This window comes from Malaclemys terrapin, chromosome 5 (assembly GCF_027887155.1).
Source record: "Malaclemys terrapin pileata isolate rMalTer1 chromosome 5, rMalTer1.hap1, whole genome shotgun sequence".
Lineage (NCBI taxonomy): Eukaryota > Metazoa > Chordata > Testudines > Emydidae > Malaclemys > Malaclemys terrapin.
The window spans coordinates 18,649,998-18,668,622 of NC_071509.1; the positions used below are offsets into that span (position 1 = coordinate 18,649,998).

Sequence of the window (18,625 nt, forward strand, 5' to 3'; positions counted from 1 at the left end):
CGGTGCCGGGAAGCAAGAGCATGCAGCCCTCTATTCCCCCTCCCCCCCACCCTGCCCAGGGCTGCATGGCCATAGTTCCAGCTGCTTCAGGGAGCGGCGCGGGGTTCACGGCGCCATGGGGTAGGCAGAGGGGCGGGCAGGGGGCACGCAGGCGTGGGGACACGGGGAACTTGGCGGCCCGCATGAAAGAACCCCGCGGGCTGCGTGTTTGAGACCCCTGCCCTAAATCTAATCTCTCATAGGTCTAAGCAAAATAGGTATATCTCCATATATTAACTCTATCTCATAGAACTGGAAGGGACTGAAAAGTCATCGAGTCCAGACCCCTGCCTTCACTAGAAGGACCAAGTACTGATTTTGCCCCAGACCCCTAAGTGGCCCCCTCAAGGATTAAACTCACAACCCTGGGTTTAGCAGGCCAATGCTCAAACCACTGAGCTATCCCTCCCCCGCTGTTATTCTGTTGGTTGCATGTGATCATATACTATAATCCAGTTTTGCAATATTTTTAAAAACTATTAAAATCCAGTGGCTTTTTGATGACTCATGTAAAGTGGCTGAAGATCTAAGCTCAGTTCCTATTATTGGGGTCTCTGAAATTCTGTTGCTACATAACTCCTAAACTCCACAGCATTAAAGCTTCAAAACTGAAGAGATTCTGTAGCTCAACAGCAGTGGAGCTTCAGAGACAAACAGCTGATGGCCTGGTGTGCTCTAGGCTTAAGAATGCAGAGCACAATGAAGCATCTCTCTCAAATGTTTGTATGGTTTAGTATTCTAGATATAGTAGGGAAGAATTTTGGCAGATACCAGTCTTAACTGTTTGTAGCCATTAAAAAAAACCCACAGCGCTTTTCTTGAGAAAGGAACAAATACTGCCCCCCTCCCCAATTGCCTCCTCAAATACTATTTTAAACCGCATTTTCATATGCCAAAGCATTGTGCATAAACTCAGTTAATTTACAAATATCTAGCATAAGGCTTTAATTAAAAAAAACAAGCTGTCCAGTTGGCTAGATAGTAGGACAGATGGGGAGTGCCACCAAAAGGCATCCCAGATTACATGCTCATCTGTGGAGGGGAGGGTAAGAGCTACAGATGTGGTTTTTACTAGGAAAGAGAACCTTTTGGTTTAGGGATGAAGAGGTGAATGTTGGATATGGGGGGAAATCATGAATACATCCCCCAAACTAGTGGTAAAAAAGTCTCCATTAATTTAGCAGTGGTAGTATGTATTAAAAACACAAATACAAAAGACTGATCTATCATTCAGATATTCTAAATCAAAATAAAAATTTGGGGAAAGAAAACAATATGAAATTAAGTGAAAACTGTAAAATGTAGCCTAACTCAACAGTTCTGTAAGTGTGTAATACCTGTTTTATTTTATTAAACTGCTCTGCAGACTCACCTTGGCAACATCATCTATATCAATCTTGCCATCCTGGTTTTCATCTAATGCCTCAGCAATCCTATTCAGTTTGTTCTCTGGAAACTTCTGGATTTGTTTCATCACACTAATAAGCTCGTTGATACTGATGAGATTCTCCCTAAAGGGGAAACACAATCTGTATACAGCAAACAGTTACTACAAAGAGGTAAAGAAGGAAGAGAAAAGGATATTAAAGACATGTAATGGTATTTTATATTGAACAAAAGGTTTGTAGCCTGATCAAGAACTGAAAACAAAGCAAAAGTGAATAATTTATCAGTTATTAGAGATCTTTAAATCGGTCTTTATCCTCCAGACACTTATCCTTCTTCACTCTTATGATTTCCACATGCTGATTTGCACAAATACAAGAGGCCACTGATAACTGAAATATAATTTGGTCAAGTTTGTGTGCTCCTCAGCACCTAAAGACCTTTGTCCTATTCATTCAGGGGACACTACCCTGCCTCAATCATCCTGCTGGACTCAAGAGGTTGGTCTACAGAAAATAGAGAGAGGAAAGCAGGCAAGAGAACCCATTTGAACAAACCCTGGGAAGGCAAGAATTGAGGAATATGTTCTTGTAACAGCATACACAGACACGCCCTGTTGGATTTAATTTCCTCACACATGGAAGGAACAAACCCTTCCACAAAATGTAAGGACTGAACTCCATACTACTCCTAAGCAAATTTCAGAAACTGTCTCCCTGCTTCTGAAGTGGCAACACGTTGCTTTGATATCTGCCCTTTGTAGGCTAAACCCTCTGCTTGCCCTCATGAAGTGGTTTACACTAGGGCTGTCAAACAATTACAAAAAATTAATTGTGATTAATCACGTGATTTAAAAAATTGCACGATTAATCGCACTGTTAAATACCATTTATATAAATATTTTTGGATATTTTCTACATTTTCAAATATATTGATTTCAATTACAACACAGAATACAAAGTGTACAGTGCTCACATTATATTTTATTTTTTGTACTATAAAAACAAAATAAACTGTATTTTTCAATTCACCTAATACAAGTACTATAGTGCAATCTCTTTATCATGGAAGTTGAACTTACAAATGTAGAATGTACAAAAAAACCTGCATTCAAAAATAAAACAATGTTAAACTTTAGAGCCTGAAAGTCCACTCAGTCCTATTTCTTTTTCAGCCAATTGCCCAGACAAACAAGTTTGTTTACATTTGCAGAAGATAATGCTACCCGCTTCTTGTTCACAATGTCACCTGAAAATGAGAACAGGCATTCACATGACATTGTTGTAGCTAGCATTGCAAGGTATTTACATGCCAGATGCACTAAAGATTCATATGTCCCTGTCAGAAATGTAATAAACGTATTTTTTTAACGAGCATCATCTGCATGGAAGCATGTCCTCTGGAATGCTAGCCGAAGCATGAAAGGGCATATGAATGTCTAGCATATCTGGCACACAAATACCTTGCAATGCCGGCTACCAAAGTCCCATGTGAACGCCTGTTCTAACTTTCTGGTGATGTAAATAAGTGGGCAGCATTATCTCCCGTAAATGTAAACAAACTTGTTTGTCTTAGCGATTGGCTGAACAAGAAGTAGGACCGAGTGGACTTGTAGGATCTAAAGTTTTGCAGTGTTTTGTTTTTGAATGCAGTTATGTAACAAACAAAACAAAATATCTACATTTGTAAGTTATACTTTCACAATGAAGAGATTTCACTACAGTACTTGTATGAGGTGAATTGAAAAAATACTATTTCTTTTGTTTCTCATTTTTACAGTGTAAATATTTGTAAGCAAAAATAATGTGAGCAGTGTACACTTAGTATTCTGCATTGTAATTGAAATCAATATATTTGAAAACGTAGAAAAACCATCCCAAAATATTTAATAAATTTAAATTGGTATTCTATTGTTTAACAGTGCGATTAAAACTGTGATTAATCATCAATTTGAGTTAAATCGCATGAATTAACTGCGATTAATTGACAGCCCTAGTTTACACCTTCCAACCCAGGTCACACAGAGATGCAGATGATGATAAAACCAACAATCCTTTTAATAAGGGGTTTTTATTAGTATGGTTTTAACACCATATCTGCCTAACCTCAGGTTTTTGGCCACAGATTTTTCAGAAGAGGGAGGATGTTTCTCTGGACCATCATTAAAAATTCCCGGACTTTTGCTGATGCCATGACAATCCTGAGGCTATGGAGGTCATTGCAGTGACCAGACTCAAATGGTAAAAAAAAGTCACTCGAATTGAAAGGAAGGGAAGGCCACAAGCATTTATCATGTATAAAACTTCATCAGTTTTACTTAGCCACTTTTAAACATGATGCATCTCTCAATCATTACGTAAGGCATAAAACCCAGAAGTAACCAAACATTTCCTTGCAATAACTTGGAAATTCAGCTAAGACAAAACAGAATATTAACCCAAGATCCAGAAAAAGGGAGACTGACTGTTCCAAAGCCTGACCAACAGTACGGAAAAATATACACTTATACACTGCATAAATTAAGGCTTGAGTGGGGGGGTCTCGTGTGGAAGTTTAAAAAGATATACTGGGTTACCGAGCTTACATTAAAATTCAAATATACAGTGGTAATTCCCCATTGTAATAGTCAAATGATGGTCCACCCATTTACACTTGTACACACAAAGCATATATACAGTGCTCCAACATTTAACCTAGTAATTCACTTAATTTCCACTGACAAAGGAGCAAGAATCTTGAGGTATTTCTGAACCTGGTACACCTACAAGACAATTCTTGCCTCCTGCCAAGCCTGTTAAGTACTGTCAATACAATTCATGCCAACACATGGAAATTTCTTCCCATCTGAGCCAATATTCTCTCCTTTTTATTGATGGCTATCATTCCATTATCTCACATGCAGTTTAGAAAGCCTTTTCCCAATGGAGCCAACACTCACTTCTCGTAAACCAACCAGCAAGGTGAATGCTGAAGAGCAACAATTCAAAATATCAGGTTAAGGGGATATACAAATATTCCAAGACCATGCAAAAGAATCCGTTACACATAGGGCCCTGATCCAATTCTCACTGAAGTCAATAGCGATCTTCCATCCATTTCAGCTGAAGCTGGATCAAGCCCATAATGGGTAATAATTCCAAGCAATATGTCTATAACAAAGTCTAGCACAATGGGGCTTCTGTGCGCCTGTAATATAAAGTTGACTATATAGTAAAAACAGTTTAATTGTTTAGACTACACATTTTTGTAAGTAGTATTAGAGGAACCACAAAGTTTGGCAAACTATTCATTGATTTCCTACATCCCTCCAAGATAAGAAACCTTTGCATATAAATGAATGGTTTTATAGAACTACATACACAGCAAGCCCAGATTAAAATATATAGGCCATACTTTGTCAGCTAAGACTGGTCACCAGCTGTTTCCCCCCTACAACTACCTTTAATCATGTTCGTCTTAATCTTACGATATAAACTTGAAATAATTTACATTAAACTAGGAATTGAGTGGAGACTTAATAAAAATGGGAATACTCGTCGCTATTTAGACAGTAAACTGTTTGGGGCACAGACTCTCTTATATTTCTACACCAAGCAGCAGAATGAGGCCCCAATCTTGATTTTGCAGCCTGGTTGCAATAGTAATCTGAGAGAGCTATGATGTTCCTTAGTTTTAAAGGTGGGGAGGGGCAGGAAGAGAGACTCCCACTGAAATCAGAACTGCATGAATGTCTGAGGTTTGAATTTTGTAGCATAGCTGCATGTAGCGAGGTGGTTACCCCGCTCCTGCCCGGAGGGGTAAAAGCAGGGCCAGTGCAACCCATTAGGCGACCTAGGCAGTCGCCTAGGGCGCTAGCATTTGGGGGGGCGGCATTTCAGGTCCTGCGGCAGCGACCGGATCTATGGCCGCCCCAGTCATTGTCGGCATTTAGGCGGAGGGAGCTGGGGCAGGGGGAGAGCTGCCTGCAGCAAGTGGGGGGGGGGGGGGGAGGGGAAGAGGGGGCAGCACGCAGGGGAACTCCCTGCTCCAGCTCACCTCTGCTCCACCTCCTCCCCTGAGCATGCCACCCCGCTCTGCTTCTCTCCCTCCCAGGCTTGCGGTGGCAAACAGCTGATTGGCGCCGCAAGCCTGGGAGGTGGGAGAAGTGGAGCGGCGATGGCATGCTCGGGGAGGAGGTGGAGCAGAGGTGAGCTGGGGCGGGGAGCTGCTGCACGGCTCCCTGGGCTGGGGCGAGCTGTTGTGGGGGAGGGGGGGCACCTCAGGGCGAAGGGGGTGGGTGGGTAGCTGCCACAGGGCTTGACGGGGGGGAGGGGGGGGCGGAAGGTGGAAGTTTCGCCTAGGGTGCAAAACATCCTCGAACCTGCCCTGGATAAAAGCAGCCTTGGAGAGGGCTAGGGCAGGGGCTGAGAGAAAAACCTAGGCTGATTGGAAAAGTAGTCTCAGCTGGGGCCACGCCCCAATCAGGCCACAGCTGGCCCTATAAAGGGGCTGCTAGGCTGGAGTTAAGTTGGTCTGTCTCTCTCTAGTTGTTGAGAGGGATGGGCCTGGCTGCTGAGCAAGGTACCCAGAGTGGAGCAGGGTTTGGGGAAGGCTAGAGGAGCTGGGGAGCTCCAGCCTGGAAACCCCCCAGGCTGCAGGCCTTGTTAAAGGCCAAGAAGAGTACTGGGGTTGTAGAGGGCAGCCCAAGGGTAGGCAGAGGCAGCAGGTCCAAACCCTCCTTGCCAATGATGAGTGGCAATTATACTGCAGTCTGCCCCAGTGAGTGGGGGCTAGATGGTGACTAGCAGTAGCCCAAGACTGAGGTGAGGATAGGGGAGTGGGGGTTCCCCAGGGAGGGGAGACCCAGCGAGACTGTGAGAAGTGGCACTGGGGTCCAGGAGGGACGGGGACCAGCGGCAAGGCAATACACTGGCCTGCAGAGGGCGCTCTGGAGGCTGGCAAGCTAATTCCCTGGACGACTAGCAGGAGGCGCCACCAGGTGAGTCGTCGCCCTGCTACACTGCATAATAAAACCTTTATGGAATTTGTTTGGAAGTCAGAAAGCATGCGAAGATAAAATGTTGGTGTATTCTACACAAATGTAACTAAGGGCATGATTTGGCCTGCAGAACCTTTACTACTGGTGTCAAGCACAGGAAGGCAAGGTCCCAAAGAACTCATCCTGACTCTCAAAGCTCAGACTGAATTTGCAGGACTGGGAGTTTGGGGAGAAACCCATCTTTTTATTTGTATATTAACCGGATTTGAGATTGAGATCACTGAGATTGAAGCCCACAATGCAATTTTTGCAGTCACTTTTCAGAATTAAACCGTACATTAAACTTTTGAAACAAAATAACTTCCTTGCTATTATTTTTTTTCCAAACCAACCTAACGCAAGAATTCATGTTTCAGCCTACCACACAGACTGATGGCGGGGAATGAGTGTTTTGAAAAGGAAGTGTGGTGCCATCATTCACTTACCCAATAGGTGGACTAGCACCTCTGTCCAACTGTCCATCCACCACCTTTTGGTCGGTCTCCAATTCATTAATAATTTTGCCAATTTGTCCAATCATTCGGTTCACCCTTTTGGTTAACCGCTTGCTTGCTTTAGACTCTTCCACTACATCCTCTTGTCCTGTTTTAGATAGCTCCTTTATCTCTTGCAAATCCTAGAGGAGATGGTGAAGCAAAAAAGCGTTCATGAGAAGATAAATTTGCAACAAATATAGTAATTTGTAACAGAAAAGCAGGAGTCATATGCAAATCAAAAAGGTTGCAGCAGGAGAGGAAGCAGTTATTGCTGTTGTCAGACACATGGGAACAGTGAATTTTAGAGACTAAAAATGAAGGTTAATTTTAGAAATTAAATTAATGTTGTGGCTAGTTGTACATGTCCCTTACATAGTCCTAAACCCTCAACCGTTCCCCTCCTGCCAATTAAAAACCTTTTCATCCATTCTAGTATTTCAACCCCACATCCTTTCAGTGTCTTACAACTGGATCAGGACTTCTTTCAGACAGCATCAACACCACTTTACAGATTGGAGAAATTGTTCCCTATTGATTTTAAGAGGCACTCCATTCCCCTCCCAGATCATACTGCCTCTGTGGCACAGGGAGCATGGGATAAAGAACAGAGGCCAGATTCTCAACTGATGTAAACGGTCATCGTTCCACTGACTTCAGCTGAACTTGAACTATTTACACAAGCTGAGGCTCTGATGGTCCTGCATGACAACATACCACACAAGAACTGAGCAAGTAGGCCTTGCCAACCGTTTCCAATGTGGGTGTTCTCAGCTCACAAAATAAATTGTAATAGTTTAAGGTTACTTTTTCTAAGAATATGTATGAACAGAGCTTCTCCACCCCATTCTTTACCTCACTATATTCCTGAACATCATCCTTTAGCTCCTCAAGCTCCTCCTTTTCTTTTGTTAACGATTTCTTCTTTTCCTTCAGTTTGGTGCAAGCATCACTCAGCATGTCAATCTCCTCCTTGGTTATTTCCTCACCCTAAAAAGTGGAATATCCAAATAAGCATAGGACACATTTGTGGTTTCTTCCAGAAAAAAATTTTTTATTCATTGTGAGTTGTATTCTTTTAGGTTTCAGAGCAGGTATAATACATAGACTGATATTGAGATTGATGCATGGATGTTAGGTATATTAGAACAGTCAATCTACTCAGTTTGTTACTATAATTGTCCCTTAGCCCCTCTGGCAATTTCTGTGATTTTCACAGCCATATTTCCCTACTGTTTAAACAGTGTTTCTCTCCTACCTGTTGCTGTGTGAAAGAACACAAATAGAGGAAACGTTTCTTTTGTCAGTCAATGTAACTGACTGTATGAAAAGTTCTGAAATGCACATATCAATTAAAAAAAAGTTCCTTCCTCCTACAAGCTCTTTAAATTTATAGTAATCTTTGGTAATAGTGTAAAATTAGCAGGTATCACATTTCAAGACAGTTGTCTGACTTATAAACTGCTGTCTTTTTAAACACCTAATACTCAAAAGTAAAAAATCCTAATCTTCAACCATCCCAAAATGAGAACACCAGAAGCTAGTCTCGAAAAATGGCTCATCACAAATAAACAGAACTAAGAAAGGCTAGTAATCTCTTTAGCTGGAGCCAGGAAATTAAAATAAAGACAAAGACATAAGCAAACACATTTGCATTAATCCGTAAGAAAAAAATTGTATAAATACCATTTTAGCCTACAAAAATAGCATAGACTGCAAAATGCTATGATTATTTGTGACATTTAGCTCTAATTGCCCATCTTATGAAAAAAGCATTTCACCCAGTTGCTTCATGGGAAAGTGCCTGTTTCACTTCATCACCTATCCTTTCCCAGTTCACTGATAAATGAACACTGAACACAGATCATAATGTACTCTTCCAATAATTAAATGATAGCTCTGACCCTTCTTGGTGAATATATTTGCTGAGCAGTGGCATGAGGAATCGACATTTTCTCCTTCAAAAATCTGCAAGAAGATCAGGCTAGAAGCTTTGCTTTTTTGTCAGATCACCATAGCTGCAATTCCCAACTTAACAAGCAGTACTTAAAGAAAAAAAAAAAGCAAGCCATCATCCATTAATATATCAAAGTCTCTTTTGCTGGTCCATTTAACACCTTTTCCATTTCTGACATGCTTCTTTATTAACTGTGTGTGTTTATTTTGGAAAAGTCATGTTTGTACAAGATATTGAAAACTTTCAGTATTCCACAAATCAAGTATGCCAGTGTACATTCACATTGTTTAAGACCTCAACCAGTACTGGGTTTTCAATGCTTGTGTAACTGATTTTACACCTCATTAACTGCATAAATCATATCAAAGAGTGTTTCTCTCTCTCTCTCACACACACACTTTCAACAAATAACCAGAGGAGATCAGCTCACAATGAGAACCTTCTTTGTGTCAGAAGTGAGGTTTTGGCAGACTCTTAATTTACAGGTACTATCAATCTCCCTACACATTTTCAATGTAGTTTCTAAAATTTATAATATAATAAAGAAGAAAAAAGTCTCAGAGCTAAGACAAAATGACAGTCGATTAGCACAAACTCATCCATGTATGTTCTATTTTGTGGGTTAAAGCAGTCAGTTTAAAAGAAGCCACTAAGTTGTTTCAAGAAGTATCTAAAATTACTCATTACTCATCTAAAACAATAAGTTCCCCCGCGAAAAAATTGTCTGGAAAGGTCTGACCAAACGTGCCAACTCTTTTTGGGTTCCTACACCAGATTTAGTTCTCAAATTATTTTCATTATCATCTTCACAATCTTTTCCCACTCCAGAAACTAATCTTGGTCTCCCTTGGACAGATACTTCGTTTCTGCCACATATTTACTGATATTCACATGTAATATTTTTGCACAATTTCTTCTTTGCTTCCATTTTCGAAAGATATCTCAGAGCATTTAAATTCTTCACACATGGGAAAAAAAGGTATCATTTTAAATATATGGGTTACCTTGAAGCCTCTTCTAAGGAAACAAAACCCAATTAAGTTGGCTTCCCCTTCATATCACAGCCGAGATTGTTGGAACCGGGCATTATATTAGTTGCCCAGTATCACCCCTTTCCAAGGTGACAGTGAACTTCTATGGTATAGTAAGCAGTATTGTTCAGAGAATTCCAGATGAGGTTGAATCAGTACTTTTTAAAGTGACTATATAAATTTCTTTTTTGGAGTTATCCTGCTATTAATACAATGTTACTTATTTTCATTTAACTAAGGCAGTGATGATAACCTAACAAGGCAATTTGATATTTAAAGTATTCATTTAAAGTTAGCAGTAATGTTGATCTGTAGGAGCACTGGTGGTCAGAGAAATCTGACCACCACATCTACTGAACAGTAAATTTTATAATAATTAACAAAAAAGAACTAAGAGAAATTCAAATATAAGTTACATTTAAGAAAAACACTTCCACAAATAGTAGAAAACCCAAACTGAGCATCATAAAATGTTTGATTTTCTACAGCAAAAACACAAACAATTAAATTTCTAACATTAGAAACGTAAAGCATGTTCCTAACCTTAATACATAGGTACCACTGCCACTTTTCAAACTTTGCAGCATGGAAGAAAATAGAAACTAGTAATGTAAGTTGTTTGAATGATCACTAAGTTAATGCAACTAATATATTAAGCAGATGCTCTATGCTAGTCTAAACTGAATTACAAAAAAGCACACAGACACGCACAGCAAACTACTACTGTGAATAATTTAGTTCTCAAAAGGTTAAACAATCAGACAAGCTAGAAAATGCAGAACATTAGAGAACTACTCATGAAGAATTCCTCAAAACAACAAGTATGGGCGGGGGGGGGGAGGAGTAAGAGTACAAACTATAGAGAATATATACTCTAGAAAGTGACATTTGTATTGCTTTAAGAAAAAAGTTTATAGAATGCCTGAAGCAAAGAGCAGTGTCACATTTTCAAACAAGATTTTCTACAGGGCAAATCTGACAACCACTGAACAAGATTAAAAAGAAAAAGGGGGGATAAACTAGTCATGTGTGTGTTCTGGGTGCCATTTCCTGGTCAATTCATAACTTTTTCCCTACAACTCCTTAAAAAAATAATTACATTCTAGGTTTTTGGGGTTGTAATAGTTATCTTTTTAGAGATTTCTCTGAAATGAGAGCATCTTGTTCACCATTTTGTTCTAGGATAGTGAGATTAGTCTAGTGTGCATGAATCAGTGTCCTAGCATGTCAGTTTTCAAGATCACAGTACAGGTGACATTGATGGGGTCCACAAAAACCCTTCCGTAGTATATTTCCAATAATTTCAGATTATAATAATGTAACAAACAACATATAGCATTGTTATTCATGATGGAGAAGGTCCCATTTTCCTCTTTATGAATTCAGTTCCCTCCATGAAATAGTTTGGGTTTTCGGAAGCTTGTAAAAATTCATCTCTTAACATAATAGATGTATATTCGGCCCAAGATCCAGAAAAGCACTTATACCTATGCTTATGGCCTGTGCATGTTTGGGGACAGTGAACCAACCATCATCTAACCCCCACATCTGTCATTTTATAACACTATACTTCAGCTATTCAAATCTTGTAGCTAAACAATAAAATGGATACTCAGAGAATCTTTTCCCTTCATCTTGACAATTCCTTTGCCACAACCAGGTGAACTGATCACAAGTAGTATCAGGAGTGCAAACCTACTCAAGGTAAAAGGTTTTTCTACAATTGATTCTTTGCCAAGGGATGCAATGATGAGACTCATCTCTTTAGAAAACCGAGCTGTTAAAGTAAAAAGGAAAAGCTTATAAAAAATGGGAAAATACCGAGTATGGTCAAACAATGCTGGGAATGAACGAATTGACGAATGAACGCGTGCATACACACACACACACACTTCTCCAGGGACATTTTTAAAACTCAAGGGGTCCACATATGGAGTCCAAAGTAGCAATTTAGAAGAAGCTAAGCTAGAGAGCAAGATTTAAGAGCAGAGAGAGGGACACTTCAAAAAGATTCTGGCAAATTCAAATAAGTCTTGGGTGAATTTCTATATACAGTTGATTTGGACAAGCTCCCTAAACCACTAGACCGTCACCTAAATGAAAGGTGGCAAGTTCAATAATCGCACTGAATCCTGCCAACAGAAACTGCTTGCCCCACTGAAAGCAGAAGTGAGTTTATAATGATCCCAGCATTCTTCCTTTTAGCTTAAGACACTGTTTGGCAGCTGTGTAAAGCTAGTAACATTTTAAAGTGCTCTATTCTTCCTGCAGGCTGTAAGGAAACCTGACTGGGTCAAAACTTAGCTCACAGCTGATTCCTGTATTAATGAGTTTGTTGTGCATGTAAAAGATTCCAATACAAAATATTAGAATGCTAGGAATTACACCATGAGAGAGACAAGGGGCCATATTCTTGCTCTCAGTTACCCAATCTACACACACAAAAATAACCATAACTGAGTTCCTGAAGATATACATACATCACTGTAACAAAGAAGTCTTCTAAACCATCATCCTAATTCTAGAAGTTAGGCCTTCCATCTTCTGGACTATGCTCTTCAAGAAAGAAACCCATTTTTATCTTGTTTTGTAAAGTGCCATACATACACTCCTGCCCAATGGTATTATATAAACAATAAGCAATAAAAATGGAAGTGCAGCGGTCTAAAACTCCTAAAGCCACTGCAAACAACCTCAGAACTAGGTTTATCAGCTGCACAAAATGGAAACGTTTTAAGACTGTGGACAGGCTTAGCAGTTTTGTCCTAGGCCTTGCACGCAGGCAATTTAAGGGTTTGGGGCCAGACTGATTTCTCTTCAGGAGGTAAGATAGCTAAAATAAGCAAGTCTGCTAAGATTTTCCTCAAATCACTGAACTGTGTTGAAGAAATTAAATTGCCTCTACAGTGGTATTTTTATACTGGATCAGCTTACACTTTTCAAACACTGTTTTTAAAACCGGTCTCTAATACCAAAATTTACCTTAATGCCTTCTAACACTGGTGCTGTATCTTTCAAGGTCTCTGAATGCAGAGTCAAATCCACACTAGCCAGTTCATGTTCAGTATCCACAGCTATCTGGCTTTTCTTCACATGTACAGCAGCTGCTTCAAGATCCACTGCAGACTCCATCTCTTTCTGAATTTCAAAACCACATTGAAAAAGACATTCATTAATACAAAACAGCATCATGTTTCTCTGTTTTCAGAATCATCTGCTTAATTAGATACAGGTTCCAAGACACTACAAAAGCAGTATGAACGTCTCTGCCAGTTACAAATTGACCAACTTCAATTACAATGTCTAAGCCCATTTCATGAAAATATTAATAAAATTATGCCTTTTAAGATATGGCTTGATTCAACAAGAACATTAAGTTTCCATAGACAAGTAAGCCAAACAATGTTATATCATGTATATTCAAATTTTTTTAATGTTAAATATTAGCAAATCCAACTGCAAAGAATATTTTAGGTAGAAAAATCTGGAAACTCTTTAAACAAAAATATCTCCTGCATTTTTGTATGCCTCCAAGTAACAGAATCAAACATAACAGAAGGAAATGACATTTTAGGTCATTTAGTCAATCCCCTGAATTGCAGGATTATTCTCTATTTCTTTTTCTTCTGCCTCCCATGCTTTAAGATGCCCGTTTTTCAAATGTGCATTTTGATGTCTTTTTGATTACAGACAAAACCCAGAATAGATGCACTATAAATCCCAAAAGAAACACAATGGAGTCCACAATGGACTAAGTGTTCATGCTACTGACGCACTTAATTCTCAACAGCTGGAAGTTGCACTTACCCTTGCTGCAACCTGAAGGATTTCTTTGGCTTTCTCAGCAGCTTCAGACATTCTTTCCATCTCTTTTTCTTGATTTTCTTTTCTAATGGCTTCTTCTTCCTGAAGGGTTGCTTCCAGCTTAGCTTTATTATCTACTTTTTCACCCTCGACTTCTGCTGCTTTGACTTGAGCCTCTTTGGCCTAAACAGATTGGAAGGATAACATATGAACAAACTTCTACATTTTGAATTATGTAGCTCAGAGGTCTTAACAGTTCAGTGAACACACTGTCAAACAAATAAAAATTATACTACTAGTGCAGTCCACAGAGAGAATTCTGTTTATTTTGAAAAACCTGCAGCGCCTTTCTACTTTGATACTGTTAAAGCTTTTCATTCTCATTGTGCAAGTCATTCCTTTATCTTGTCCCCTATATGAATCTTTTTCAGGACAAAATTGTAAACAAGTTTTGAAAACCCATTCCTTCAAAACAGACACGTTTGGCAGAACATATTTAGGTTAACTTTTATCCCAGTAACCTCCCACAACATGGTAGACCATACACACAGGAAGATGCAGTACTTGCACTGAAGAACTTACAATCTAAGTCAAAAGCAATATCAGAAGGGTGAGGAAGAGGGATTACACTCTAAATACACACAATAGGAGTATAAATTAAAGCTAATTTTGACTATTAACTACACTGGTCTGCCCCTCACCCTATCAGTCTGAAATTTTGCCTATTTCTTGTGGTATCATGGAAGAAAGGAGTCTTTTGGAAGGGATTTAAAGGAAGGCAGTTCCATGCACAGGGGACAGTGCAGAAGCAACACAAAGATGGTTGTGGGACACACAGATGGTTAAGACTAGCATTGCTAAAACAGTGGAAACAAAGTAGTAAAAGCTGTAACTGAATAAATATTTCTGTAATATCCTTGAAACAGCACCTACAAGTCTATTAAAAATAAATATGTAGTCTTTAAATAAATACTATATCAGTCTTTACCAGTTGACTTAAAACCTTGAATAACTTAATTTTTATAGGTTTCAGAGTAGCAGCCGTGTTAGTCTGTATCCACAAAAAGAAGAACAGGAGTACTTGTGGCACCTTAGAGACTAACAAATTTATTAGAGCATAAGCTTTCGTGGACTACAGCCCACTTCTTCGGATGCATATAGAATGGAACATATATTGAGGAGATATATATATTTATAGATATATATATATCTCCTCAATATATGTTCCATTCTATATGCATCCGAAGAAGTGGGCTGTAGTCCACGAAAGCTTATGCTCTAATAAATTTGTTAGTCTCTAAGGTGCCACAAGTACTCCTGTTCTTAATTTTTATAAAAATTAACCTATCAAACAGGTAGATGAATGTGAATCTGTACAAGCACTATGCAGTGTTTAGGTAATTGTGTTTGGAAAAATATGTAATAGGTTCTGTGTGGCTGCCTTAAAGATGGAATGGTCAACTGACAGAATGATAGCTACCACTGTCAGCATACCCTGGAAACGAAATGGCTTTAATATTACAGGTAGTCCTCGGACTTATGACACAACTGGTTCCTGAAAATTGTGTCATAAGTCGAAACGTAACTTGGAACCGCAATCAACTCCATTGCGGGACCAAGTGTCGTAAAGTCAAAACCAATAGTCGTAAGTCGAATCAGGGTGTCAATTCAGAAATGTCTTAAGGCGAATATCGTAAAGTCGAGGACTGCCTGTACTTTCAAATGAGAAGTCTTCTACTGAAAGAGACAGGATGAGACAGATATGGCTTCCAATTTCTGTGACCCCTGGCAACTGAATTCAAAATTGTGACTGGAGCAGCTACTATAGTGGAGACAGGAACACTGTAGGACAGCTGACGAAGGACTGTTAAGGTTTAAACAGGTCTACACTAGCACTATAGTGACAAAGTAGGTTGACTTTGACCTTATGTCATTTGGGGAGGTGATGTTATTGTGTCAATGTACTGGGGTGCCTATGGCAGTGGGAGACAAATTCAGGTGTGGATACATGCAAAACTAAATTCATAAAACTCTGGTCAACATAACTTGGTAGTGTAGATCAGACTGTAGTAAATATCTATCTCAAAGCCTGGGGACTTTTAAGGTCTTGTTTATGGAACAAACGGTTACCATGAGGAGTACGGAGCAAGAGAAAATATTGACAAGATAATTAAAATAAAACCAAAGACAACTTTCAGGGATTTGGGAGAAGATTACTTTATTCTCCAAATCTGGTGAAGATTAAAACTTTGTGTTTCAAGAAATCTGTGAGAAAAAAAGTTACTCCCAAGATACTTGTCCGAAAGCTTAATTATAACTGAGCCAAGTAATGATGATTCCAAAGAGGAATTAGTGTGTTTTGAGAATCATGCTGATCTCCCATGACTAATTTTGAATGCAAGATTTCAGATACAGCATGCTCTTAAAATGCTTCACTAATGAAGAGTTGGCCAGACTCCCTCCCTCTCTACAAAGCAGTAGAACAGTCAAATTTTAGTTTCTCCTGCTTACTCCAAGACTTTGGACATCAGAGATATTTCAGGTAGGCTCACCCAATATGTTGTTCTTAATGGAAGAAAAAGGAGACAGCCAGGCTGCCTCTTATTTATTTTTAACTGGAGACCAGCAGAGAAACTTGAATTTGCAGACAGAGAAATGTATACTTTGCCCGACGGTGTGTTGCACAGCAGCTTGCAGGAGTCAGAGGGTCACAATCTGCATAACTCAGCCTGCAGCCACCCTCACTGTAACCATCTTTAACATGGCAGTGGAGCCTGCAAAGACTACATACCTTAAGATCTTTATCTTGCTCACTATGGTCTTTACCTCATACTGAGATGCAGTACTGCAAGCTTAGACATATGGTTTTTTGCCTGCCATGTCTGTGGATTAAAGATGAATGTGCAGCAGGACACATTTGACTTGAGGGTCATTTTTTGGTCAGAACCTTCAGTACATGCCTTTTTCTTTGTGCTTTCAAGGTGCCTCAGAGCCTCCTGTTAAGGACAGTTAGGCTTTCCCCAGCACTATGCATAATAAGTCTTCCAACTGCTGCCTAGTCACTCCGACCTGCAGTAGTGCATACAAAAATTTTCAAATGCTGTAGCCGTTTTTGACCAGCCAGTCATCCAGCTAAGCAAACTAATATGTTGTTCATCTAAGTACATCACAGTGGCTACACTTTTTACACAGGGCCAATACAAAGCTAACACTTAACACTAATAATATGATTAGTGCTTATATAGACACAGAATGCCAGTTTTCAGAGAAACTAGTTTTTGTTGAAAGATAGTGTACTGGTTATATAAGTAATACATACCACACTCTCTGGTAGGGTCTGGAGTGTTGTTTTGAGCTGATCAGCTGGTGAAAGTGTCTCCGGAAGATACATAGCTCTGGATAAAATAAGCAATGAAGTGGGGATTTGTTGGTCCAGGTGCAGCTCTAGCCACTGTAATTCAAACAGATATACCTATATAGTTACATTTTAATCACACAGAAAATAGGAATTCCACAGCATATTGGAAGTTACCACTTATTTTCTAGATACAGTATAAAATAATACAAAGTGTAAGTTATATTTTAATTTACTAATGTATTCCAAATAGAACAGAGATCTTTAGATGAAAGCCGCTATGCACAATAAATGCCAGAGCTGCATTCTCTTAAACAAAAGGTATACGTGGGATCAAAAAGCGACAAAAGGTGGATCAAGGTGTACATCAAATTTAGAACTACTGGTCTTAGACCCAAATCACAATTTATGAGAGCTCTATAATTTGAGTCTGATTAATGTATATAAATGTTATACCTCAGAAAATAGTAACAGATTCAGTAAAGGCCAATACCCATATTGTTCATTTATATAATATGCCTACACAGAACAGTATTACTATTTTATGATTAAACAAGTACTGAAGTGATCTTACTGGACATGTACCTGTTTAAGTTGTTCCTTTAGTCGTTCTTCTGTTACGCCAAGAGCTCTCATACCTCTTGCTCTACATGCCGCCTGCAGTTCTTTAACAGTCAGACTGTCAACTCCTTCCTCCGCAATCAGCTATACAAGATGTAAAATAAACACCTCACATGTAACGAACATGTAAAAAAAAGTGTTAACAGGAAAACAATAAGCACATAGATGTTTAGAATGATCACTAGGGGCTGCTGTGATGATAAAAAAAGAGAACCGCAATGTTTGGAACAAGAGATAGACATTTATGTTGCACACTTCAAGCAGAATTAAGTTGTTTTAAAAAGTTCCAGAACTGCCCTGGGTTTTGGGGTTTTCTTGGTAAATATTTTAAATCATTTCTATGACATGAAGTTTACACTTACAAAAATATTTTCCCTTTCATTCTATATTCCTATTGTCATAAATAGTAGTTACAAGCACAGATCAACCGGGTGGGAGGTGGGGGGGGGGGGGGGGGAGGGGGAAGACATACATAAAATCAAAAGATTAAAATGGTATTGTGAATGTAAAGGAAATAACCTAGTGTTAAAGTTACATATAGCTGAACTTTCCAAATGGGTAGTCCTATCAAATCCATGTTTACCTTCATGGATCCCTATTGGACAGATATTAAGAACTTGAGAGGTGGGTTAATGAGCTGTAGTTATAGGAGATGATTCAGAACTGTACTGCCTGTATTGGTGAATTTAGTAATCAGAAAACTGTAGTATTTTTCACAGCCTAATATTTATCTGTATCTAGAAGTCCTTCATAAAACAGGACTTGCCTTCCCAAAATTTCCATAATTGAAAAGTAAGTTTTCCTTCAAACACGAGTGGCTTTCAGAACAAAATCAAAGCTACTGGATTTTGGCACTTATGAAAAGTGTTCAATTAACAACATTGTTTGTGCAGGCATACACTATGCAAGCTTCTCCAAAAC

General features: G+C 39.2%; 1 protein-coding gene across 2 annotated transcripts in view; it reads right to left on the bottom strand.

Annotated features, from left to right (window-relative positions):
* The window catches only part of LETM1 (leucine zipper and EF-hand containing transmembrane protein 1), a 64,990-nt gene that overhangs the window by 5,294 nt on the left and 41,071 nt on the right, over positions 1-18,625 (bottom strand). Inside the window, exons 7-13 of one of the 2 annotated variants that reach the window (XM_054030053.1) lie at positions 17,669-17,788; positions 17,048-17,179; positions 13,732-13,911; positions 12,907-13,062; positions 7,792-7,926; positions 6,889-7,079; positions 1,412-1,550 (exon numbers count right to left, since the gene is read on the bottom strand). In XM_054030053.1, the coding sequence (XP_053886028.1) occupies positions 1,412-1,550; positions 6,889-7,079; positions 7,792-7,926; positions 12,907-13,062; positions 13,732-13,911; positions 17,048-17,179; positions 17,669-17,788 (1,053 nt within the window). Of the gene's footprint in view, positions 1-1,411; positions 1,569-6,888; positions 7,080-7,791; positions 7,927-12,906; positions 13,063-13,731; positions 13,912-17,047; positions 17,180-17,668; positions 17,789-18,625 lie in introns of both variants that reach the window. The other variant, XM_054030052.1, reaches the window with a different exon arrangement.